Below are 25,843 nucleotides of genomic sequence, written 5' to 3' on the forward strand. Positions count from 1 at the left end.
TAAAATGCTGCATACTGCAAAGTTAATGTTTCAAAAAATCTAATTTTCCTCTAATCAAAGGGGACAATCTCTATAATTCCAAATTCTCTCTAAGTAATTCTACTAGAAAAATTTCCTATTGATATGAAAATAATAAAATTAGGAAAATATGTAAATGAGAAAAAGATCACCAAGAATCTTAACTTGAAGAATGGAAAGTGCATCATACTTAATACTGTCATAAGCATCTTGGAGTCCCCAGGCAGTACACTGGGGCTGGGGGCATCCATAATCTGAGAGGGAAGAACCTTGCACATGGGGCTATATTGGATGTACAGTGAGTTTAATGTGCACAAACTTTGCATGAGCCATAGCCACTTTTCCATGAAAATGTGGGGAACTGTTTCCTATATATAGTTTGCATGATAGACAGTACTTCCCACATTATTTGGAAAGAGACATAGTGTTTAGGATGTTTGGTTATCCTAGCATTGGCTAGTGAATATTGTTATCCTTTCAGTATTGATAGCTTGGGCTGAGGCCTTAACCACTGTTCTCCTGCAATAACCTTGCATTAGTTTGAACTTCAGCTATATCTCCTGCTCCCACTTCCAGAAGTCCTTCAAAACAGTATGCCAAGCATAATAAACAATGCATAGATACTCAGAATTGTATCTCCCACTCTATTAATTGTGATCAACACCAATGGACAAAAGCATAAACCAATCTGCAGCCACTTTGTAAAAGCTGCTATTGAAAGAGCTATTCAGTAGGAGACTAAAATGATGATAGGATCAATGAAAGAACTATGTCCTGAAATTATACATGCTACATTTTTTTTAATTCAACAAATGAACTCTGTTCAATGGACTACAGTTGTACATTTTGTGTATGTATTTTTCTAAGGGCAAAAGACTAATGAGAACTTAATTCAAGGCTTTATTATCAGCATACCATAAAATATATTAGGGAGTCAGACATAGAAGCCACTGAAATCACACAAAGAGGCTATCTTCTCAATTTTTGTATAAAAAATGACCTTTTTTAACAAAGCAAAAATAAAACAACAAACAAGCAAACAGACCTCCCCCCAAAAAAACCAAACCAAGCCCCAAAACACCTATTCAAGGTCTATGGTACTGTTCTAACCTAAAACCCTATAGAATCTTCTGTAAAATAGTAAACCATAATAAAGTATAGAACAGTTCAAGAGGCATAAAATGATACTCCCAGCATGCTGATTACATAAGGTACCGATTTTTATGTAGATTTTGATCCTGGCAAAACTCACAAATACTCTGTTGTACCAGCAAAAAAGCCTTTCTATATCTGCCTTTCAGCAAAGAGAGAATTAACAGAGTATATGGTGAATATGAAACGGTTGTAAGTGAAAAATGCCTGTTTAAGGACAAGGGAAAGGAATGAAGTATACCAAGGAAAAGAGATACAGTAACTCATATTAATTTCATTTTTGCAGTAACAGACTCTGACATTTGTAATCCAAATGAGCACATGAAAATGAACCTAGGTATAAACCAGACAAAATCATTGCCCTTTACCATGGCTGTTACTGGATGTCTACTACCTATCACATAAAAGCATACTCACAGGAACACAAAGGATTTTGACACTTGATAAAGGTCATGTTTTCCACTTCATTCAGAGCAAAATCTGAATATTGGAAGCTTAGTTTCTTTCTGTGAGCTGTCTGAAAAGATACGAAGGATTTAACCAGGAGATTTTATGTACTACCTTTATTATTGTAATCTATAGTAGTCATAGTTTCTCAGCATGCTATAAACCTAATTTCATCTTAGGGGGGAAAAAAGGGTTATTATCCTTTCATTATTGGTGAGAGCCAAGAGCACAGAAGAGCCATGGCCTACCTCCTCAAAAGGAATTTAAAACATATCAGTGGAACTTGGATGTCTAAATTATTCTGAAAATTAAGGTCCAAGATCACACTATTAAGTCATTAAAAAGAAACCAGGTCTACTGCAAAATGGTCCTTTTCATAAAGGTATTGAAACCCTCAGCTGAAAATCTGAATTGTATAATACATTTTAAAGTTTTCAACTGAAAAGAAATTAATTTGATGAACAGCTGCACATGGCACAACATTTCTGCAGAGAAACAAACTTTTTCCAGTCAAACTACAGGGGAAGAGTAAACACCTTAAAAGGACTATATACATCTGTATATAGTCGACAGATTTAAAAAATTTATTGATCTTTTTGCTTGGGCCTATACTTTATTTGTAGTGTATATAACAGTCAAAATGCTGTGTATAATAAGGGAGATAAATTAACAGCACTTGCAGATAACAGCCCTACCAGAAGTCGACATTTGTTGAGAAAAATGTCCATGTTGTATGTTGTCCTGCACTGCACCGTTAAAGGGGGCCCTATAAAATGTTTCTGCAAACGTTAGTATCTTGGAACCATCTAGCTCCTGAATAAACAACAGTTCAAAATCCAATCTCACGTTCTTCTCTGAAAATCTATGCTCTTCAAAAACATACCTTATTTTATACACCTCAGGTTAGAAGTTATGAGGTTACTGTTACCGTATTTCAGATGTCAAGAAGTGAAGCAGCATCTGTGGGAGCCCGTATTTGCTTCTGCAATAAAAGGCCCATTGACAGGGCTGACCTTTGCCTTTTACTCTACTTTTAAAACATTGTAGTAGAAAAGAAGCAGTTCCTTACACTGTCCCCGTTAAGTAACCTGTTTCTGGGCCTGCAAGCTCCCCTGGTCTCGTGTGAGGAGGCACCAGTGTCTCCAGGGGGGAGGGGGGAAGAAGACGAGGAGCAGGTCTGGGAGAAAGACGTGTAAGGAATAACATTTTTCTCTGCTGAGCATAACGGGGAAAAAGATAGATAAGAACCGCTGTTAAGGGCCCGGGTGAGCGTATTCTCAAGTTACGTGAGAGACCCTTGGTTCTTTTTGCTCGGGGGCTCCACCGGCAGACATACCAGCTGCTCCTTGCGCCAGCTATTTCCTCAGCGACACCTCAGACATTTCTTCCGATACCGCGGACCCGGCCCAGCCCTCCCAAGGGTGCTCCTTCACCCGTTCGCCGGCCCGGTGCCTCAGGGCTCACCCCGCTGCGGGCACAGGGCCGGGCGGGAGCCATGACGACACAACGGCCTCAGCTGTGTCCCGGGGCCCGCCCGCGGCGAGGCTTTGCCTGAGGGGGGTGCCTCCTCACGCTCTCGCCACGGACCCGCCGGGCCCGTGACAGGGCCAGCGGCTCGAGCAGGTGTCTCCGGGGACAGGCGGGTGGGCGGCCAGCGGGGCGAACCCCTGCGCCTCCACAGGTGGGCAGCGCACCCCTCCTTCGGGGTCAGCGGGGTGGAGGCGGCCCGGAGCACTCACGCCGCAGCCGCCTCATCGGCAGCGTTCAGCCACGGCCCCCCCAGCCCCGCCGCCGCCCCGGTGCTGCTCCGGCCGCGCTCCCGCGGCCCCTCCTGAGGAGCAGCGGCGGCCCTTTCGCGCATGCTCGGCGCGGGCGCCATTTTGGTAGGGCCGGGAGTTCTCCAGCGGAGCGACGGCGGAGCTCGCTGGGCCCGGCGCGGAGGGGGCGAGGGGTGCCCGCTGCGGAGATGGCCAACATCGCGGTGCAGAGGATCAAGCGGGAGTTCAAGGAGGTGCTGAAGAGCGAAGAGGTCAGAGCCTCTCCCCCCTCCCCCTGCGCGCCATCGCCGTCACCCTCCCCCGTGTGAGCGTGGGCAGCAGGGGACGGTGCGGGCGCCCCGCCGGCCTTCGCGGGGACCCCGCACCCCCCTCGGCCCCACCTCCCCGTGCTGGAGGTGGGCCCGTCCCACGGCATCTGGGAGGGGAATGGCGATTCCTGGGGAGACGGGGCCCGCCAGCCGTTGGGAGGAGGAGGAGGGGGCCGCAGGAAGCGCGGCGGCAGGGCCCGAAGAGGCTGGGCGGGCCGGTCCCCGGCGAGGGCTGCCGGCGGTCGGTGCTCGGGAGCGCCGCCAGGCCGGAGGCCACGGGGTGGGGCGGGTGGGGCCGGCCCGGCCTCCGCGGGGACCCCCGGAACGCGCCCTCCCGCGTCCGCCCGCGCGGCACCGGGAGCGCCGGGAGGGATGGATGAGGCGGACTGGGGAGGGTGAGATGGGGGTACGTGATCCCATACATCCCCTTCAGCTGACCCCTTTGGCTCGCTAGTGCCAGAGGCTGCATGCGGGTTTAATGTTTGGGGGTTTTTAGCAGTTGCTATTAAACCCCCATTTAGCTTCCCTGTATACAGAACTTCCTTTATCCCACTGCAGGCTTACTCACCTTCAGATGGATGCTTTTAAAGCCTCATTCATTTCAGTCATGTTACCTCGTTTCCTGATCAGTATGTTCAGAGGTATGTGGTGGTCAGTAAGAGGCTGACTACTTCCAGGGCAGCAGTAGGGAAGTTCTGATCAGTTTGTGGGAATATATAGCAGTGTTTGTAGGGTTGCATCAATACAGCTTTTGCTGTGTCTGTGTCTGAGTTGGTGGACGTCAGCCAGATAGGTTTTAATGGTTGTGTCGTCATTGTCGTCCTACTTGGGATGATGTTGCAGGTTAGATCCTTGTGAAATATTAATGTGAATATGTAACTCTTAAAGCCGGTGTTTCAGAAATCTGGACATATTCACAGAGAAAAAAAGAGAGGATAATTTTTCAGAGGTACTAATGGCTTAAGGGAAACACGTTTATGGTAGCAGTAGTTGATGTTTTAAATTTTAAATTGTGTGCTAACAACGCTGTTGCTATGCAGTTTGAACCAGCCCCTAGAAAAATGTAAGGGCCTTGTTTTACAGTTGCCTTTAGAGCCCAGGCTGATTTTGCCAAGCTGTTGCACAGCAAATACAGAATTGCATGGAGACCAAGAGAAATTTCTAGGTGGATACCTTTATACCAAAGCTAGAGAATGTAGACCTCATACCCCGTATAACCAGCTGATACTGTGGAAACAAAGAAGTCTATTTGGAAGTGCTTTCTAGAGGCTTGAAAAGCCTTTCCCTTTGCTTTATGTGGGAAAAAAACAAACAAACAAAAAACCAAAAAACCTTAACTTACATAGGTTTTGGGGGAGCTCCATGGTAAATTTTCTTACTGTAAAGGTTGGATCCAGTGTGCACATTTTTGATTGTTTCTGTTTGTTTAGTCTGTAGGACTTAGAATTTTGGAAATGGATAATATTATAAAATAGCCTCTGAGCTGCCTAAACCTAGCTAGAAAAAGAGGTCTTAATTCTTATGAGATTCAATTAGTGGAATTTCAAAATCATACTACAGCAGACTCTTGATATTTCTTTTTCTTCTGCCATTAGTGAGCTACATAAGTGTCATGCTGATATATTAGTATAAAATTGCTGTTTACAGACAATACTCCCATGTCTTGAATGCAAAATTTCAGCATTACTCCACAGTTATCAAAGCTGCAAGCAAAGTTTTTTTGTGAATGTTTGTATGTTCCAGGGCAGTCCAACTATGGTGTCATTATCACTGGGTGTGAAAACATGTGGAGTGGGATGATGAATGAAGGTCTAACTAAATACTACAAATTACAAAACAAAAAGGAGTTTTCTTACTGTTTACTAAGATTATCATTAAACCTGGTTTCTTCAAAAAGAAATGTGGGGTTTTTTTTTTTGTGAATGACAATGCTAAATTTGTTGTTTAGAAGTATGTATGTCCCTCTCTGAAGGCAAAGTGGCTCACATCATCTGTTCTTAAATTATTCTTGATTTAATGCTTTGAACTAGTTGAAGAGCGGCCCTCCCCCACCCCCGTTTCCTCACAGACATAATAGGAGCACAAATGCCTGAGAAAGGGATAGGCACTCTGGGAGAAAAATACATAGAAAGTTTGTTTTCTGTCTTCTTCCACTACTCACCTTTATGCTGAAATGCAGTGGTGTAACCAGAAGTGTTTTAAAAAGGGAGCAGCTGGATGGCAGTTAATTCCTTCTGCATTTGAAGTATGTGTTGAAAGTGCTAAATTCCAAATTTTAGAAGAAAGAATTCTGTAAAGTGTGTTTATCCTTGCTATGGATAAGGATCTTGCTACTCAGGACTAAATATACTTTTCATATTACTTAGCACTTCCTGTTTCCTTGAATGCAATTTATGAGAAATAACTAAAACATGATATACTACCTCGCTCTCTGGTTTACAGATGTGCGATGAAGGATCTTCCATATTTTTAAATTGAGTCTGGGACTTCTTGAGTGTTTTGCAAAAGTATTTAAAGTATTTTTACACTTGGGGAAAAGTGCTTCTGCTCTGCTTGCTTTCTTATTTCTTGTTTTGTTATAAACACGACATTATGTTAAGAAGTACGGTATTGTTTATTTAAGAGAGATACCTGTAACTTTGCATCTCTTAAATATTTGAATTAAATAGAGAAAGCAAACTGAAGTTTCTTTGTCAGGAATGCTCTCTAAAGTATGATTTTTAAACTTCTTACTTTCGTGTATGGAGAAAGCTTTAGAGTTCTAAGGCAGGTGAGGCATTGTGCATCTGTAACAAAGATGAAGTTGTTAGCCTAGGTAGTGACTTGACTGGTTAAGTATGTGTAAGCAAGGGATCAGATGGTACACTTTATTCTTGTTCTGAATGAATAATGAAATTGTCATTTCATTAATCTGTTATCTTGTTGGTTTTATGAGCTGAAATTCTAAAGTTACAAAATGTATTTTGAACAAAAGTATGAAGCCACAGCATGATGGAGAAACCAATAAAGACATGGAAAGAGAATAGTATCCCTCTTTTACTAAGTAGGAAAAAGTTTCAGTGAAGGTTGGCTAGTATTATTTTTAGATTAAGTGTGAGTGTATTTTTTTTTAGATTAAGTGTAACTTTAGATTAGGTTACTGGAATGCTGCAGTGGGTAGCTAAATCCTTACCTGTTCTTTTTTTATAAGCAGCTATGTTATGAGAGGGAGAACTTGCTTGGCATTTAATAATGAATAGAAACATATTGAAAGATCTTGTGGTTGCTTAAAGACTGATGCTGAGACATGTTGTAATTGATCAGGTATGTTAAACATTACGTGTGACTTGTTTTTGTAATTTAATAAAGCATCAGTGTTTACTTTGAAGAAGTTATACTATGCTGGCAGTGAAGGATTCAGTGTTTAATTTGCCATCTACTTTCTTTTATCATGTGGAATTTTAAGGTGTTTTCTACTAATTGATACCTTTTCAGTGAAAACTCTAATCTGATATCGAACATAGCTTCCTTCTAGCAAGACGAGAATTGCTGGTATATCTACCATGAAGTGTTCTTCTCTTACAAATATGAAGAGACATTTATGGCAGGTTAATCCAGGTAGTGCTGAGAGTAAATTTCACTCAGCTGCAGTTATGGAATATGAGTATCTTCATGAACAGATATCTGAAGTAGCAGTTGAAATTTTTAACTTGCTTGAACCCAAAACAGCATTCAAGTGAAGATGGTAGGTTAACAACGAAAACTTCAAGTACTTGATTTCCAAGAAGGAAATGAGTGTTTGTTTCAGAGTCTTCTATGTGTTTCAGTGATTTGCAGGCAAAAGGGAAGGGAAGAATAACTATAGTCTGCTGTACCTTTCCTAGACATGTAAAGACCTAGTGAGTAGCTCTCATGTTGGTTTTTATCATTGCCTGTAGTGGTTTTGTGATTTATGTCAGTATATAGCAAAATACTAAGTAGCATGTCTGCAAATTTCTTGCTGTTTGGAAAAGCCATAGATATTTAATTTTCAGGCTCAGAAAAACCTCATTGCTTTAGTTCGTTTACATTTGGGCAGTCTTGGGTGCTAGATACTGGATTCACTAATGTGGAAACTCCTAGTTGTAATTGTGCTTTAGTGTTAGTAGGATTCTTGTTTTTCTTCCTATTTATCCTATAGAAGCTCCGGTGTGCTAAAACCCCCATCACACACTTTTTAAATCATATGCAGGCCTTCTGAGAGACTGAGGAGAGGCTGATATCAATATAATAATGACACTTTAAATGTTTATGTTTACTCCTTTTTTTACCTTTATGCCTTTCCATCAACTAAGCACACTCAGGCTTTATTCACACAAACAGTTGTCCTGGTTTTGGCTGGGACAGAGCTAATTTTTTTTTTAGTAGCTGGTACAGGGCTGGGTTTTGGATTTAGTCTGAGAATAATGTTGATAACACACTGATGTTGCTGGGTACAATTACTCTAAGTCAAGGACTTTTTAGTTTCCCATGCTCTGCCAGCGAGCACATGCACAGGAAGCCAGGAGGGTGCATAGCCAGGACAGCTGACCCAAAATGGCCAAATGAATGTTCCATCCCAGAGAATGTCACACTCAGTATAGAAACTGCGGGGATTGGCTGGGAGCTGCTGATTGCTGCTGGCATGGGCTGGGAACAGGTGAACAGGTGGTGAGCAATTGCACTGGGCATCCCTAGTCTTTCTCTGGTTTTATTCCTCTCTCTTTTAGTAGTCTCCTTTTTCATTATTATTACTATGTTTTGCTTTATTTAAATTGTTAAACTGATCTTATCTTGACACATAGGTTTTACCTTTTTCCAATTCTCTATCAGCCCATGTGGGAAGTGGGGCATCTGATTAAGCAGCTGCATGGTATTTAGCTGCCCCCTGGGATTAAACAGTGATAACAATCCCGCTGCACCCACTAAACCTCTACTGACTTCCGTGTGACTATTCTTACAATTCAAAAGTTAAGCACATGTATCAGCATAAAATGGATACTGTTTAAACAAATATGATGCTGACTCAGGAACCATAATAGAAGACATTTTGTTCTTATAAGTACCTACATTGATTCTACAGGATAAATAGGAAGAAAAACAAGAATCCTACTAACACTGAAGCACAATTACAATTAGAAGTTTCCACATTAGTGGATTCAGTATCTAGCACCCATGATTAAAAAAGTGTATGAGGTGGGTTTTAGCACACTGGAGCTTGAGGCTGCTATGCAAAATGAGATTTTAGTAGTCTGGAGAAATGAACGTCCTGGCAGGAGCCTTTTGAATCTCAGTTGAGGTAGGTGCCAATTCCTGCACCTGGGAGGAAGTAACTCCATGCATCCATAAGTACAGTCAGGAGACTGACTGGAAACAAAGTAGTCTAGCAGGAAAAGAACTTCATGACCTAGTGAAGAGCAAGCGCCACGATGGTGGCAACGAAGTCCAACCACATACTGGGTTGCATTAGCAGGAATATAGTCAGTAGGTTGTGATTCTTCACCTCTCTTCTGTGCTCGTGAGAACATGTGTGGTGTTCTGTGTTCAGATACATACTCGAATGAGCTGAGGAGAAAATTGTCAAGGTGATTAAGGGACTGGAGCACAAGATGTGTGAGAAGAGGGTAAAAGACCTGATGTGGAGAGAACTGTTGAGACATATTCCTGTTGTCTATAAATACCTAGTGAGAGGCTCCTGGGAAGAGCCAGACTTGTCTCAGAAGTGCATGGGAATATGGTAAGAGGTGGCAGACACAAGCTGGAACATGGGAAATTCTGACCAGACACTGTAGAAAAAAATTGTAATGGTAGTAGTCAAACATTTAAGCAGTGCGATCAGCAAGATTGCAGACTCTCTGTCCTTGGAGTTGTTCAGAACTCAACAAATTCTTGAACAACCTGCTCATATTGAACCTGCTTTGAGCAGGAGGTAGGGACTAGAAGCCACTCAGCTTTGTGATTACAGAATCTGTAGTATAAGTGGTTTTTAATTACTGTTTCTGTTGTCAAAGAAAACATAAAAGGGTTCCAACTCTGTCGCCACATCTGGTAAAACCTTCCCCTGTAAACAAATAGAAATGGTCTACTTTAAAATTTTCCTTTTTCATTTAAGAGTTTTCACTATTGTATGGCAATAATGAATCCTCTTCCTTGTCAAATTGGAGGCTAGGTTTTTCTGGTAGATGCAAGGCTTTCAGGGTTTGTATGTTGATCAAGTTCTGGTCTGGAACCCTGAAAGTAGAACAAATATGAGTTTTGTACTACTTCTTTAAACTTCATTTCTCTGAAATGTGAAGATATTTTAACTTTAAAGTAGTTGTTTGTGAGATCTTTTGAGCATTACCAAAAAGAATTTGGTCAGCTGTGTTTTTAGCCATGCCTGCAGTTTTAGGCAATAAAGGTTTAGACCAGTCTCCTATAACTGCATAAAAAGAATAGTGAAGCACCATTACTGTGCATCTTTGATTTTCTCAATCCTGTCTGTGGCGTGTTGGTTATGTCTTCTAGTTTGTACTGGAAAATAATGGAGAATGGTTCTGTAGGTCTTTGCCATCAAACAAGTTTGTCCATAGGTGGTGAGAAAACTGCATGTTATTCTCACATCTGAAATGATCTTTCAGAATTATTAGTTTATTTGTAGTTAACGCCTCTTTATCTGAACCATATAGCTGTTTCTCAAGTTCTGTGAATATAATACCAGTGCACTTTTAGCATCACTATTATGTAGATGCTGATCAGTACTAGTATTAGGAATAGTACTTAAATCTGTGATTTAAAATATACAATGTCAGTGGTCATTTGACTGTGAGTTTGCCATGTATTGGTAGTGGGAATATTTGTGCAGAGAAGGATAGATCTATTGCTTTTCCCTTTGTTCAGTTGGTGACTTTTTTTATGTTAATATGTATCCAGTGGGGTCCAGATTTCTAGTGAGTGGTCTACGTATCAGTTGGCAGAATCATAAGGATTTTGGGAGTAAGTGGAAAACAGAAAAACTTAAATCTGCATTGAAGTCAGACTCATTTGGTTGTTTTTGGTGACATCATGAAAACCTGAGGAAGGAGAGCAGTCCCAGGTTAGAGGAGAAGATTTGTTTAGGATGAGGGATAGATTGTAGCTGATGATGGTACCCTCTGATAACAACTCTCAATGGACCTGAAGCAGTGCTAGAAAGTAGCCATCCTGTACCAATTCCAGTCTTGCATTCATGCTTCTGTGCTTGTTTCCAGGAGTTTGGCTTTAATAGGAAGGATGTATACGAGTCCAAAGGTTAGTTCACTTTATGTAGTATGACATTTAAATAAAGTTAACATTTTATCATAGTAAATTTGTGTAAGTATAAACTGCAAGAAAGTGCTGGTTAACAGTCCAGTGGTCCTTATTTTGCATTAAGCTTGTTCAGGTACTTAGAGTAGTGCTTAGATTATTTATATGTTAAATGATTTCTAGATTCCTGGATTTCATAATCCTAATAAGGACTGTTGTCATTCTTATACTTCATCACTTTTACACTAATAATTTCTGCTGGTATTAAATTGAGAAAATGCTTTAGGTTAAAGTTTATCATTAAGATGCAGGTTATCTTTTTGTCTTTGACAAGCCAAGTAAAACTGCTGCAATTTAGATACAGAAAAGGAATCAATTTAATTATTTTATGGCAAAAAGTAGGAATTTTGGCAAATGATATTCTATATGGCACTCTAAGGATGTTTCACAGAATTGTAGAATATTCTGAATTGATTGTAGTCCAGTTCTACACTCCTGACTTATCCAACATTTTCCCTTGAGATTATATCAGTGTTAATATTTGTAATATTTGAGTTGGGAGCACTTGAATATGCTTGAGTATTTAACAAAACAGTATCTGCATCATAAATAAAGTACGTCTGTGAGTAGCAAAAATAACTGTCTTTGAGTACCAGATCTGTGTTTGTTAATCTAGTATATTTCAACAGAATTGTGCTAAAGTTATGGATTGCTCCTGTCTATCCTTCAAAGTGTCTGCACAGGAGAGAGATACTGTGAATGTCAATGGCTACAGAAGAAGCATTGTGTTATGCTTTATTGGACACTGTAAAAGTCAGTCCTGCAATATAACTCCAGTTTGGCTATGCTAGTGTCTGAGAGAGCTGGATTCATCCTGAGTATCGTTCTTCTGTTGGATTGCTAATAGGGGCTGTCCTGTCCAGCTTGTTACAAAATACATGGGAAACTAATTGAAGTTCATTACTTCCAAATTTTTATTCATTATTAGCCAGTGTGATCAACAGTTCATTGGGAAAGACTAATGAAAGACTGTAAATGTAGTTATTTTTAAAAAATCAAGTTTGAGGTAACATGCCTTCAGATTCTAAATATGTCAACAGAGTGTTTTAGGAAGGGAGGAAAAAACTCAAACCCACAAATACATTAGTCTGTATTTTACTTAAACAGGTATTTTAGCTCAAGCTGAAAATATTTCACTTTTTATTTTTAGCTGAAAGTGAACTGTGAGAAAGTATCTTTGAGTTTTTGCTGTGGTAGCCTGTGTTAAAGTACAGGAGGCTATGATGAAATAAGGTAGTGTACATGAATGGAAATCATGGTAGCTGTGTTGTGTTTTCTCCCTTTCTGGAAGCTTTTAGAGCTTTCGTGGTGTTTAGGTAAGCCCTTCCACTTTGGAATAAAGGTGTCCATGTGGGAAGCTAGTACAGAAAAACTGTTCTGAGCTGTTTTCGCAAGTCTTCAAGCTCTGAGACTGACTGAATTATATAATCAATTTAAAGTGAACTGAATCCTGTGATTCCTTTATATGTAGAATTGTTAAGTAGATACACAGGATTGATTGTAGAGTCTGCATCAAATGGTTTTGTATGTTCATAAAATGACTAATCCAAAGGATGGTTCAAAATGGTTATTCAAGTACACTTTATCTGGACGGTATTTCAGTTCTACACCAAAAACAGAACCATGCATAAAAAGATAGGAAAAATGCATCACCCCTTACTTTCCTGAGGGTAACAGGAGTCCTTTGCAATATGCCTACACTGATGTTGAGTATCTTAGTGGGCTCAGATCATGTTTGGGTAACTCCTGCACACAATTTATGCTCCAAGGTACTGTAAGTATTTTGCATAGCTCGACATAGCCTGTGCAGGGGCCCTTAGAGCAGTACAGGAGAGTGTGTGTGCAGTTATGTACACACCTTCCATGGCACAGCTTTACCAGTAAAACCACACTGTCTCTTAGTGAGACAAGCAATGACTGTGTAACTGCACTTAGGGCTTATGCCAGGAGAGCCGTGTCAGTTACACCTCTGGTCTCTCTGACTGACGTGGTGGTTTTGTCAGAAATAGTTTAGACACACACTAGAGCTGAAGTTTCAGAACACTTTTAACTTGTCCTAAGGCAGCTTCAGGAAGCAGTGTCACATTCCTCTTCCAAGACTCATGTCTTCTTCCTGCTTTTGTGCTCCTTCTCTTACTTGCATTGTTTGTGGTGAATCAAATTAGGGGTTGGGTTAAAGTGAATGACCTGTCTTGATAATATGTGTTTATTTCAGATGTTTGCTGTGCAATTGTGTGAATGCTTACAGAAAATCTTACCCCCTCCTTTACATTAATTCTTATGATCAGAAGGGAAGTAGGAGCTTGGTCACTGTTACAGGTTTAAGGTGCTGTGGAAGTAGTCTCTTACTTGTTCTGGTAGAGCGATGTTTTAACAGCTGAACATTAGCAAGAGTAGGTATTTACCTACCTTAAATTAAAAAAAAAATCCATCTTCGTGGTGTTCCAGGTCTAACTCTTGCAAAATTAAAATGGTGTTAATATTTGAGATATTTTGTGTTCTGACAGGAAGAGAATATCCATCAGTAGTGTTCTTGTATGTAAATGTGTAATAAAAAATTTTAAGGTTGATACAGATTTAATCTCTTCATGATATTCTTTAATAAAATATTTTAACAAGTAAAATCGTGATAAATACAAAAATTCTAGACTGTTTAACCACCAGTAAGTAATACAGAACTCATGCAGTGTTCCTACTTGTAGCTCCTTAGATACATTAAAATGCAAGTTACTTACTAGTAACATAGTATTTTGATCAGAATTGAATTTAATGCATATTTTAATATGCATTAAAATGTCACCTAGTTTTACTAGAACAGATGTAACCCTAGAAAATATATGTTAATACAGGGGGATGAAATAGAAAATTAAATGTGGTAGAACTTCCACAACTGAAATTGTTGATAGGTTTAAAGAACATGGGAACATTTTAAGGAAATTCTTTTCTTGGTATTGACCCTTTCTTATCTAGAAAACTGCTCTTTAATATGCTTTCCTCCTTGCCCTGCCCCAGACGCTGGATTGTTTCACTCTGGTGTTGTTGCTCTGTGCTTTGAAGGTCAGCAGGTGCTTGCTCTAGAATGCAGATGTGATCTGCTGATCTCAGCAGGTAGTGCAGCGTGTGTACTTCATAGCACTGTGGAATTATGTGGCATTTCTGCTTCTCTTAATAATAACAAGCTCACAATATGCACTTGATTTTGGCTTTTAAGCTGGAGTGAGTCTGAAGGAATGTTTTGGAAGTATTGAACTATTTGCTATTCCTCTTGCTTTGGTAGCTCCTTGAGAGGATAGCAGTGGGATTATAAAACTGGTTGTTTGGGGTTTTTTTGTTAGTTGAATTTGCGATTTTGCTGCAGGACTGTGCACTGCTCTTTGCTTCCTAGTTGAATGATACCTCCTGCCTTTATGTTTTCCTGTTTCTTGTGGAAGAGTGAACTGGGTGGATGCAGTGTATTTACTCTGTGCTGCTCTAGAGTAGCAAGGGGGTTTAGAAAGGAGAGTGTTAGTTTGAAAAGAAGGGAGATGAGAGGCGAGTATTGACTTCTTGAACAGCAGCTGAAAAAGTGAACCTTTATTAGGAATCTTTCTTTCTGGCATATCAGTGAAGGAGGGAGACCTGAACCATTTGGACTAAGTTGAGAATGGTAACTTACCAAAAGAGCATAAGAAAATAACAAGATAAATACTACAAAACAAAATTCCTTTGAATATTTATCCACAGGTTTGCAAAGAGTTGGTAAATAGGATAAGAATGAACTTGGTTTTGTTTTTAATTTATTTAAATAATTGCTTAATGGAATAAACTGCTACTGAAATATTGGAATCTTTTGCTCTATACAAGTTGACTCAGAGTACTTATGGCCTTGTGCAAAAACCACATTCTGGATCTCACTGGGATAGTCAGGTGATCTTTCTCTGTAGATCTAGTGAGATATGTTCATGCCAGATTTTGGTGTAGAATAAGACTGTTGTGTTAGAATATAAAACGAGAGGGGGAGGATAAAGAGAGTTTATAAGACACTGGTAACTTCATAGTATAACAGTCTAATTTTGCTAGCATGGCTACAGACTAGGGTGAAGAATTTCTTACTTAATTTGGCTTATTAAATATTGAACCTTATAATGTCAGTATAAAATGTTTGCATGTTCAGAAGTACCTACTTCACATTTGTAAGACATGGCAGTAATACAGAAGTAAGTAAATTTTTATTAGATTTTAGGTAGGTTCAAAAGTGGTTATTGCAAATTTACCTCATAGATGGATCAATAATCTTAAAATCATGTCTGAAAGATAAAGAAGTAATTTTATTTTGTTTCTGTGATTGGGGAAACAATTAGTGATTGAAAATATTTTGCATGTACAAAACCTTCACAGACTTTGTCCTTGGTTGAGAAGATTCCAGAGAAATTTTTCAAGTTTATTCCTTAATCTTTGCTGAAATTTTTGCATGCACATTTAAGATTTTTTTCACTTTCTTAAAACTCTTTCTTAATGTGTAAGGGGCTAGTCTTTAAACACGGAATGATTACAAAATTTTAATACTTAGCTGATTTTAGTGCAATGTCTATATGCATCATTTATCACATATACGTGTCTTTTCATGTCAGTTTTTTCTGATTTAGTTTTGTTTATTTGTTTACATATATATATACATGTACATTTGTTTCTAGAGTTTTCTATGAGTTCTCTTCTGTACAACAAAGTAAATTAACAAAAAATAGTAGTATTTGATCCAATATTCCCCTTGAGATTGAAGAAAATAATTTTATAAGACCAGTAAAATCACAGACTGCAAGTAATTAATTCCTATATGGAATAGTGGGGTTTTGTGATTTTGTGTGATTTTGTTTGTTTTCTCTTGTTGTTGGAGGTTTTTTTTCCCCATACAATGTAATTCAGAAGTAGCCACTGTATTTTAAATTCCAGATGTAATTCTGTTTAAGGTGCTTTTGTGTCTATTGGTTTTTTTTTAATAAATCCTGTTTACCACCTTGGCCTTTACACCCAAAGATACTTGATAGGAATTTGCATATCGTGTCTGAATATGTAAGGAGACAAAGACAGACTTAGAACATGCAAATAATAATTCTTAACTACTTTATTATTTTTTAAATAACATGCTGAATTATTAATATTGCTAATAAACATTATTTCCTTTTTAATTTTTGACAGCAATAGTAAAAAACATAGTATGCTTGCTAATTGATACATTTATGTTTCTGTAATTTATTATACAGAGATTAAGGATCTAATGTGAGGATATTGTCATGGGGGGAGTTAAGTGTAGAGCTGGTTGGTTCTAGGGAAACTTCAGCCAAAACTTTTTTTGTATGTTGTTATCATCCAGTATTAAGTTCATGATGTTTGGTAGCCATGGCTGCTGACATGGAAATGTGAGGGATTTATTTGGAGTTTGGGTTTGTTTGTTTGGGTTTTTTTGCTTCTACTCAAGAGAATTCAACACATGTCAAGACCGCTGGCCATGTAATTAAAGAAAAAATTATTAGAAACATCTTATTCTTCCATTTTTAGTTCAACCTACCTGTATCTGTCCATACATCATTTGCTCTGAAAATAGGCATTTTTATGCTGATTGCTTGACATTGATTCTCTGGTAGTCTCCTTATCAAAGTAACTGAAGAATTTAGAGGGTTTTTTAGAAGGCATGAAAAATTCTGATGTACTTGTAATTCCTGTTTCTAAAAAAAGCAATTTGCTCTACTTTGATCTTTATGAAGTAGACTTATTCCAGGATCAAACTTTGAATACATGATTTTCTTCTGCTTTTAGTAAATATAGTAAAAAGTATTTTTTTTGTCAGAAATAAAATTTAGAAGAACAATGCAGTTTTTAATAACTTGTCTTCGTATGCTCTTGTGTGTTGATATATAATAGTTTTGTCTGTTTATTTTATATCTAGGAAAACTTTGTGTTTTTAAAAGTAGAGGCACTGGACTTGTGAAGAGGATAATAATCCATGAAAAAGTGAAAGAGGTTTTTAAAGGCAGGTTGAAGAAGAGAGAAGGAAATGGTATGGAAGGCTCAGAAAAAAGGTTGGATTTACTGCAGAAATCAGACAGTCCCTCAAATTGGACAGGCCCTCCTTATTAAGGCCTGTAGACTGTGGTGAATAAGAACAGAAGAGCTTGTTGTCTGCTGAGAGTAATACTGCAGAGTCCAGAGTTGCTCTCTAAAATGATTTTAGTAGAAGTGAGGATGTGTGTTAAAGTCTTCACAGTGGCAGAACTCACTCTAAAATTTTCTGCTGGAGTGGATTGTGTGTTCTTTGCAAGGAAGTTACTCAAATATAAAACTAGACAGTATAATTCTAGATTTTTCTTTTAAAAGAGGAAGCAGGTGAAGACAAGTCAAAATATTATCCATCAGTTGTTACTGTGATAAATGTGATTGAGTGTCCTATCTTTGGAAGATGCTCACAGAATGACACTTGATGAAGGATTGATTCCTTTGGGTTTCTTTTTAGAGATAAAGCTTTTAGTAGTGAATAAAAGCATAATATGAATCTTCCCCAACTTGTCTGCATCATACATCTAGTTTAATCTCCTATGCTTGAGTTTATTTTCTGCATGGCAGAATATAATTGTTTAAGCATGACTATAGCAGTGCAGAAAGAATCTTAGCAGTTGAGTTAGTCTAAAAGACACCAACTCTTTTGACTGGACCCTAGTGTGAACTAAAGGATGCATTTAAAAAGGAAAATGGCCATCCATAATCATCTAGACTATCAAGAAAAAAAGAGGGAATGGCATCATGCGTTGTGTAGTATGTTGCATCTATTTTCCTTTCTTTCTGTGTTGTCTTGTTTGTTTGGATTTTTTTAGTCAGTGTTGATCAAAATAATTTTCAGGTGTGATAATGGAAAGTTCTGCTAGTGTTGGACTTGAAGATTTCTAGAAAAGGATTCTGCTGTTGGCTTTTTGGGCACTGTATAGTTGCATCTTAGCTGTGAAACTGGAAATGAATGCTGCAAGTAATGGCATTGCTGATATTTCAGAAATTGCTAGCCCAGTGATTTAGTCACTAAATTGTTACTGTATCAATAGGAGGTGGTGTTGTTTTAGACTTGGTGTGGAAGTGTATTGAGGTCTTTGTAGAGCTGCTTCTGGAAAATTATCTTGGGGTGTAAGATCACAAGTTGATTCATGAATTCTGCGATAATTGGTGTTAGAGAATTTTTGAAGACCACTATTGTTGGTAGAGGTGGAGGCCAGGGATTTACTCTGTTAGAACAGCTAAAATTAAGTAGTTTTATTGTACATGATCCATTAAAGAGAAATATTGTAGGAAAACACTCCAGATTTAATTTGATTAATAATCACTTTGTTTCTCCAGGGATGAAGGATAAAGCAATACCTGTCAAAGTGAAGCTGAGCTGAACCTTGAAAAGAGTAACATGAAAAAAGGACCTTCAGCTATATAAAGAAAAAATTAATTTGGTATATGGAGGACATGGTAGAATTTAAGCATAAATACAAAATTAAATTAATCCCTGCAATAAAACAATGTATTTTAACCTGCTGTTTTTCCTTAAGGTTCTGTGCAAGGCAAATAATGGCATGGAGACAGCTACAGCTCTAGCAATACAAGCAGTCATCTCAAAGCAGGGAACCAGGATCACTGACTCTTGAAAGAAACTAATCATAGTGACAGACTCTGTGTTTGATTGCTTGTAAACAAATTTATGGAGTTGGGAAGGATTTCTTTTGAAAAGCAGCTAGTGTGGTACTAACTGGAACTGAATATGAAGGAGAATATCCAGGCTGCTGCAAGACTGTGCAGGTCACTGAAGAAAGTATAGTGCTAAGTAGAAAATGAAGCGAGCTGCAGCATGGATTAACCATAGATTGTATCATTGGAATTCATCCTGTTTGCTGTTAGTACAGTCCTCTAAATGAAAAGTTATTTGCAAAGAACAAGGAACTCCTGCTGTCAAGGTTGAGCTTGCCAGGTGCTGTTGGGGGAGGGAGAGCAGGAGAAGCTCCGCTGAGGTTCGAATGACTGCTCAGATAGTTACAGTGACTCACCTGTATTGGTTATTTAAACCAGTGTGCTGCTTTGGGAATGAAGAGGACATGCAAAGGGGCAGTACCTCCGACAAAGCACTGTGCAGTCACTGGAGAGGACAAAAACTTCCACAAGAATCCTTGCTGGGACTCTTGTCACTTGGTCTGAGCCTCATGTCATGCTGCTATGAAAAAAAACAGATTTCATCTTTCTTAGGTTGTGATGTGGCTTTAGTGAGTGCAACAGAGTACTTGTGGCACAGATTCTGAGACATCATCTAAATTTGTTTATGCAGGGCTGATTAGGTGATCATGTGACATAGTAGAGAAAATTTTTTTTAAAAATCAGTATGGCGAGATTAGAATTTCAGCTTGTTTAAATTAAAGGCTTGTAAAATTAAGGCTGGAAGATCAGTGTAAATGCCATATATTTTGCAAGGGGAATAAATACTAGATGTATAAAAAACTTGTTGAAGCTGGGGAACAATAATGTCACAAATGGGAGTAAATAGATTTCAGCTTTACCTAATTGTACTTCAGAAAGCCTTTAGAAATGGTGAGGTGCTGGAACAAGCTGCCAGTTGGAAGCATAAGAGCAAAAAAATTAAAAGGGATGTTGGAAAGCTTGCAAGAAAATACATCATGTAAGATCAAGTTCGAATTCAGAGAGGGAATTTTTACAGTGCCTGGCTGTTGTGGAGAGCTGCAAGTGCTGCCTCATTTGTGTGGGTTGAAGGGATTTCAAGTTCTAAAGAAAAATGTATGTAACTACAGATGTTAAATGCTCCCAGTTCACCACTGCATTAATTTAGTGAATTAGGATTTTTACATGGTGAAACTTTTACCTAATCTTTGAATTTTCTTGATATCTGGGAGCATCTCTGGTCAGAAGAGCACTCTTTGCTTTGGGGGGACTGATTCTATAGAACACTTGCAGGATAAAAATGGAAGTAATTTTCAACTGTTGTCCAGTGAATTCTGTGTGCTTAGTGGTTCACATCACTGATAGATTCAAGAACCAGTTGATGGCACCCACCAGCTTTATATGACTTAACCCTTCTCTAGTAGCTGTCATCAACTGGGTTTACTCTGAGTGTGAAAAGAAGCATAGCTGTATAGAACTAGTTGGAACAATTTTAAAAGATCTGGGAAGATGCTAAGATTTCTTGCAAAAAATAACACAGGAATGAGGAAATCTGTAATGCAGTCAGTGAGCAAGTATGCAGAAGTAGCAGAATAGAAAAACCCGTACTTATCTCTAAAAACTTGATGGTATATCTTTCTAAATAGAGATTTTGCTTTGTAGTCCCCCAGTAAATGTTATTTGCTAGGATATTTATGTAACTTTCACTAATGATGCTCTCTGGACCTGGAAAGCAAATTTAATAGAATGAGTAACTCTGGCTGAACACTTCTGAGAATCTGTTTCTGGAAAACATATGTTTTCTCCAGTATCAAAGTACACTGTTTGTATTTTGTAGGGAAGTTGATATGGGGTGTGAAAATGTTGAGGAGGTGACAATGAAATCCAAGCATATAAAGTAAATTGTATCTTATACCTAAATATTAAAGATATACATGAACTCACAGCTACAATATTCTGTTTAGAACCTTGTAATGTTAAAAATACTACTCCAATTGGGGAAGTCTTTCTGTGTTCCATTGCAAGTGACAAATGTGTCTATTTTTTAATAAATTGGTCTAAATATGAAAAGAGCTGATGTGCAATTTGGTCTGTTTAATTTTATAGTTTAGATATGTAGAATTAATAGCTCATTTGAAAGATCATAGTCATTTTCACAGTCATGGTCAACTTAGAAGCACAATTTTTAGATATATTGCTGAATTGCTTTGCATATTCTAGTGATAGTATAAATAATATTGAAGTTTCCAGTGCTTCACAAATAGTCTATTTTCAATTAAGTAAAAATTCAACTGGAAGATAGCTATTAACTTTAGGTAATTATATTTTTAAATGTTTACTTTCTTTAAAGTACTGTTCTAAGAATTTAAAACAGCGTATTTTGGGGGAAATTTGTATGTCAAATGCTTACTTATGATTCTTTGTTTCTCTGTTTATTTTTAAGACGAGCAAAAATCAAATTAAAGTAGATCTTGTAGATGAGAATTTTACAGAATTAAGAGGAGAAATAGCAGGACCTCCGGACACACCATATGAAGGCAAGTAAAGTTTTTGTGTATGCAATCATTGTACATTTCAAGTCATGTGTCTTGAGATGCTTTGTTTATAAAAATAATTACAGCATAAAATGTAGAGGTACATGTTCTAAAGTAGTCTGATTTTTTTTTTTTTAAATACAGATTTTAAGCTTAAAAACTATTTCAGTTCAGCTTCTGTGTTGCCTGAAGAGAAATTTTTTCTACAATAGGATAGACTATCCCATATCAAGGTTAATTTACAGATATAAAATGTGCTGTTTAATTGGTATAATTCTGACTTCTGGTTGTTTGTTTACTGTCTCAACAGTTTGAATTCCTTAATGGTTAAGTATTAAGAAACTTAGCTTCAGACTGTACATGTATTTCATGTGATCTAGAGTGGTGATCATTCATAAACATTGCATTTCTCCTATCTCAAGCAGCGATGCTGTTGCAACATAAATTTGGGATTAATTTTGGGCATTCCTGTGTCCCAGTACTTAATTTATACTGATGTGGGGGACTCTGTAGTAGAACTTCGTATCTTTAACTGTCTTCAAAAATTATACCTTACTGACTTTGTAGTTTATTAAAGCTGGAATCAGTAATTATGCTTCTCTTATAGTCTGGTAAAAGCAAAGTAACTTCCATAAATAAGCTTTAGCAAAGGCTAATATAGCCTTCTTCAGAGATACAAAATTACTCAATAGTGCTGATACTTGTAAACTTTGTGTATAATATATATGGAGCTGGCAGACTTACCTTCTATTTAAAATTCTTTCATGATAAGTAAGGATTTAAAATTTTTTTAAAAACTTTTGGGTAGCTTTAAAACATTGTTTTGCTTGAGTTTTCCATGCCAGGTATTTACTTTGATTTGAATTTGTACTTTCAATAAAAAAGTATCAAGGAATGTTATAAGCAAATTAATTTTTTGTTGGAATATGAAACAATTTTGCAAGTTCTTCTGTTCCTCTAGTTGCTCTATATCTTTGAGCTAAGAGTGGGACTTTAGTATTCCCCTGGGACTGGACACATGACATTTGTCATTGTTTTGAAAAAATAAGTTCTCATCAGGTGGGGAAAATACCTGAAAATTGTTTAGTAGCTATAGAAGTATATGCACTCAAAAGCATTAGTGACTGCTAATGAAAATCTGGTTGTCACATCTTCCCTAACAGAGGACATCCCTTGTGATTTGCTTTTCTGGACTAGAAGCTGGTGCAGCAGCATTGGACTTGAGAGCAGGGAGAGTCTCCCCTCCTCTACCTTTGGGGCACAGGAGAGAAAAAGAATGAGGAAATAGCCTAACAGTGGTTGACATGGAAGAATATTGGGCAGGGGTAGATGTCAGAAGCTGGCAAGAAAAGAAGTTAGTCTGGAAGAAAGAAACAAAGTAGAGAAGTAGGAGCAGCTGTAATGGTAGGGGTGCCCTGCAGAACTTCATCTCCAGAGTTCCTCAGCAATCTAGTAAATAATGATGGTTCTCTTCTCTCCCTGCCTTCTCCAATGTGTCTCAATCTCATCAGCTGCTGATGTATAGTTGACAGAAGATAATATCTGGAAGCAATTTCTGGTTGTAATATGACTTCAATTTAAAAGGACCACTATGCTGTTCACCTAAAATACAGACTCATGCTGGTGATCTATTTGGAAGTGAATCTATTTAGATTTTAGTATAATTGTTGTTTTGCAATAGTATAGTTTATCTGGTAAATCCAAGACTTAATATTGTAATAACTTAACATCTGTATATAAGCAATTGGATTCTAGGAAACATCTGAATGGTGGTAGAAGGGTGTTGGTTTAGGTGTCTGTTTTCCATACAGAGAATTAAACCTCCTTGGAGGTGAGTTGGTTTGTCAGAGCTTGCCATTTTTTCCACTCCCTCCAGGTCAGTATTACCTTGGCTTATAAAATGGGCCTTTTTTGGAGAATGTATTGAGAGTTATTTAAAATTAAAGATGGATTAATGTATCACAAAAGTTAAAAACTGTATGGCAAGTCATGTAGAGAGTAAAAAAAGATTGAAATGTTTGTCTGCAGAACAGTTCTGTGTGATTCTGGATGATTCAGGTAGACAAGAATTTCAAAAGCTGGGTTCTGTCTACTTGTATATTCAGCATATCCTGCTAGTGAAAAACAGCAATATGTTTACTGCAGAATTTGTTGATGTGAAATGCATGCATACTTACATACCTTTGAGTACATTTAATTATGAGGATATAGTAAATACCCCTTTTGGGGGGGCTAAACTGTTTTTTTATTATGAATATTGCAGGGATCTCATGGAAGAGTAATGCGATTGTAAGCTTACTTTAATCTAGAAGGCATATACGTTAAGGAGTAAAATGGTTACTGCCAGCCCAATTTTTGGTGTTTCCTGACATTAGAATAATTTGCTTTGGAATGTTAATATTTCTGTAATAGAGTTATATGCATTTATTCCCTTACATAATTATGAAGGGCGTGCCAGTGTGTGTTGTCTTCATTTTATGACTATAGCAGTAATACATGCTGCATAATTACTGACTGATGTTTTGTCATCTATAATCTGAACAGTGACACAGCAAGAAGTGCTTTATGAAGAAGTTTTATGCAGTAGTTCTGGTCAGACAGTCCCTGTCATACAGGAGGGAATTCTAGAACCATTGTGAAGTGAAAGAACAGTTGTTGACCATAGTTGGTGAGGTATCTGAAATCAAACTGCTGCTGCAAAATTTTTTATAGGTAATGTTGGAACGTTAGTTAAGAATGACTGAGAGGAAGAATGCCATTTATTGACAAAATTTACAGCTTTTGTTTTTCTATTAATAGTGTCAACTCATATTGATCAATTATCAGAATATTACAAGACAACTTTATTTGAAACACGTTTATATCCCATGTTAAGATGTGTTTGGAGAGAGGACCTTTGAGAGACTTGATTAATGGCTGCTGGGTTTTGCTTGATTCAAGAGCTTTTCAGTAGATAGGTTGGGGTTTTGTGGGTTTTGATTTTTTGGGGGTTGTTTTATTTTAAAGTCTGTGTAATATTTGTATAATTTCAGGCTAAGCTTACTTGTGAGCCACAGGACCTGCAAAATTTATAATAGGGTATTTCTTCAAGGGAAATAGCTAAAAATTGCTCTAACTCTTGTAAGACCTGTTTCAGTAGGACCACAGGAGGAATATTACGCCATTACTGTTTAATTCTGTTTCAAGCATTAAGTAGCCACCAAAAAAGCCATACATATGCATACTCTTGAAAAAGAAAAAAGCGGAAGTGAATATATTAGTCATTTGTTACTAGTATGAAAAAATTATGGATTTGTTTAGGTTATGTCTTTAAGCCTGTATTTTTAACTGCAAAGTTTGGTGCAAAACAATACTATATAAATAATATTACCAGCTCATCAGTCTCTGGTGAAAAATATTGGTGGCTGAATACCCTGTTAGGCAGAAGACTGTAATAGTTTGTGGTAAGCAGAAAAAATGGTAATACCTGAGGATAGCTTTCATATTACCTTACAAAATGATGTGGCAGCAAAATCATAGAAGGACTGATGAATTTTTGTAATCCAGGCAGAATGTAGCTATTTTTTTCCCTTAAAAAACAGTTGCTGCTGAATTATGCTTCAATTTAAAGAAAAGGAAAACCAGTCTTCCTTAAGGTCTCTTTTTGATGTATGTGTCTTCAAAACTGTTTCTCCTGTGCTGTCCTGTAAGCAGACAAGCAATCAATTTAGACATTACTATTATGATTTTGATTTACTGTCCTTTCTCATATAGTATTTTCTGTTAAAACTTCTCAAGTTACTTTAGTGTTAAGTGAGAAAAAGAACATCTGTAGACAAGTGGAAAATATCAAGCTGATACTAACTAGTTTCAGGTGGAGTGTATTTGATTGAAATACATTTTAAAAGTGAGAGCTGTTAGGAGCTACTAATGTGTTTTTTGGCACAGATAAAAAGATGCCAAATACTGTAACTGCTGAGAGGAGCACTTTGAAGCTTTTTTCCCCCATGTATCTTGCTGCCCATATTGTCACTGCTTGAGAGCTGCTGGTTTTGCATTGCTTGATTTGCAGAATAAATCACTCTGGAAATCTCAAGGAAAATAGATTGCAAATGCTTTAGCTTTAATTCAGGAAATTGTATAAATTTTAAAACATTATACTGACAGAGGGAAAAGGTTTCTGAAAGAGGAGCAGCAGGTTGAAGAAAAAATTGCAAATTAGGATAAATGCTTTCAGTTTTTATGGAAACTCAATGTCCAATTTGGTGTGTATGGTTTTTTTTGTACCCTGTTCTTTTTGTCATTGAACTGCAGCCTGGCAAATGGCCTTCACTGGGCAGGCAGAGATAGTTAGAGATTGCTCCAGAAGACATAAGTATTGGTAGTGAACCTGAATGTTAACAGAACTATAATGGAAATGGGATAGGGAATGATACTGTGACAGAGATAAAACTGAGAAGTGTTTAAAACTGGGCAGTAGGAGGGGATTCTGTCTTCCAAGCTCTTATTATCCTTTATTGTATGCTCTGGCCCATCATATTATATTAATCGTACTGGTGTGTCAAAGTGTTTGCAGAATTGAAACAGAAGTAACTACTTCAGGTGGTAATGTAGAACATAATAAAAGTCAAAT

General features: G+C 37.8%; 2 protein-coding genes across 9 annotated transcripts in view; one reads left to right on the forward strand and one right to left on the reverse strand.

Annotated features, from left to right (window-relative positions):
• Window positions 1–3,449, reverse strand: part of SMIM14 (small integral membrane protein 14) — a 56,232-nt gene extending 52,783 nt beyond the window's left edge. The window contains exons 1-2 of one of the 3 annotated variants that reach the window (XM_023925339.2): window positions 2,954–3,449; window positions 1,588–1,687 (exon numbers count right to left, since the gene is read on the reverse strand). The gene's annotated coding sequence lies outside the window, so the exon portion shown is untranslated. The remainder of the gene's footprint in view (window positions 1–1,587; window positions 1,688–2,953) is intronic. The other 2 variants (XM_023925338.2, XM_086888565.1) reach the window with 2 other exon arrangements.
• UBE2K (ubiquitin conjugating enzyme E2 K) overlaps window positions 3,179–25,843 on the forward strand; it is a 44,627-nt gene continuing 21,962 nt past the window's right edge. The window contains exons 1-3 of one of the 6 annotated variants that reach the window (XM_086888557.1): window positions 3,523–3,646; window positions 10,930–10,969; window positions 21,141–21,234. In XM_086888557.1, the coding sequence (XP_086744683.1) occupies window positions 10,952–10,969; window positions 21,141–21,234 (112 nt within the window). In that variant the 5' untranslated portion in view covers window positions 3,523–3,646; window positions 10,930–10,951. Of the gene's footprint in view, window positions 3,299–3,450; window positions 3,647–4,261; window positions 4,345–10,929; window positions 10,970–21,140; window positions 21,235–23,775; window positions 23,944–25,843 lie in introns of those variants that run through there. The other 5 variants (XM_086888558.1, XM_086888556.1, XM_086888559.1 and 2 more) reach the window with 5 other exon arrangements.

Source organism: Cyanistes caeruleus, chromosome 5 (genome assembly GCF_971803275.1).
Source record: "Cyanistes caeruleus chromosome 5, bCyaCae1.hap1.1, whole genome shotgun sequence".
Taxonomy (NCBI): Eukaryota; Metazoa; Chordata; class Aves; order Passeriformes; family Paridae; genus Cyanistes; species Cyanistes caeruleus.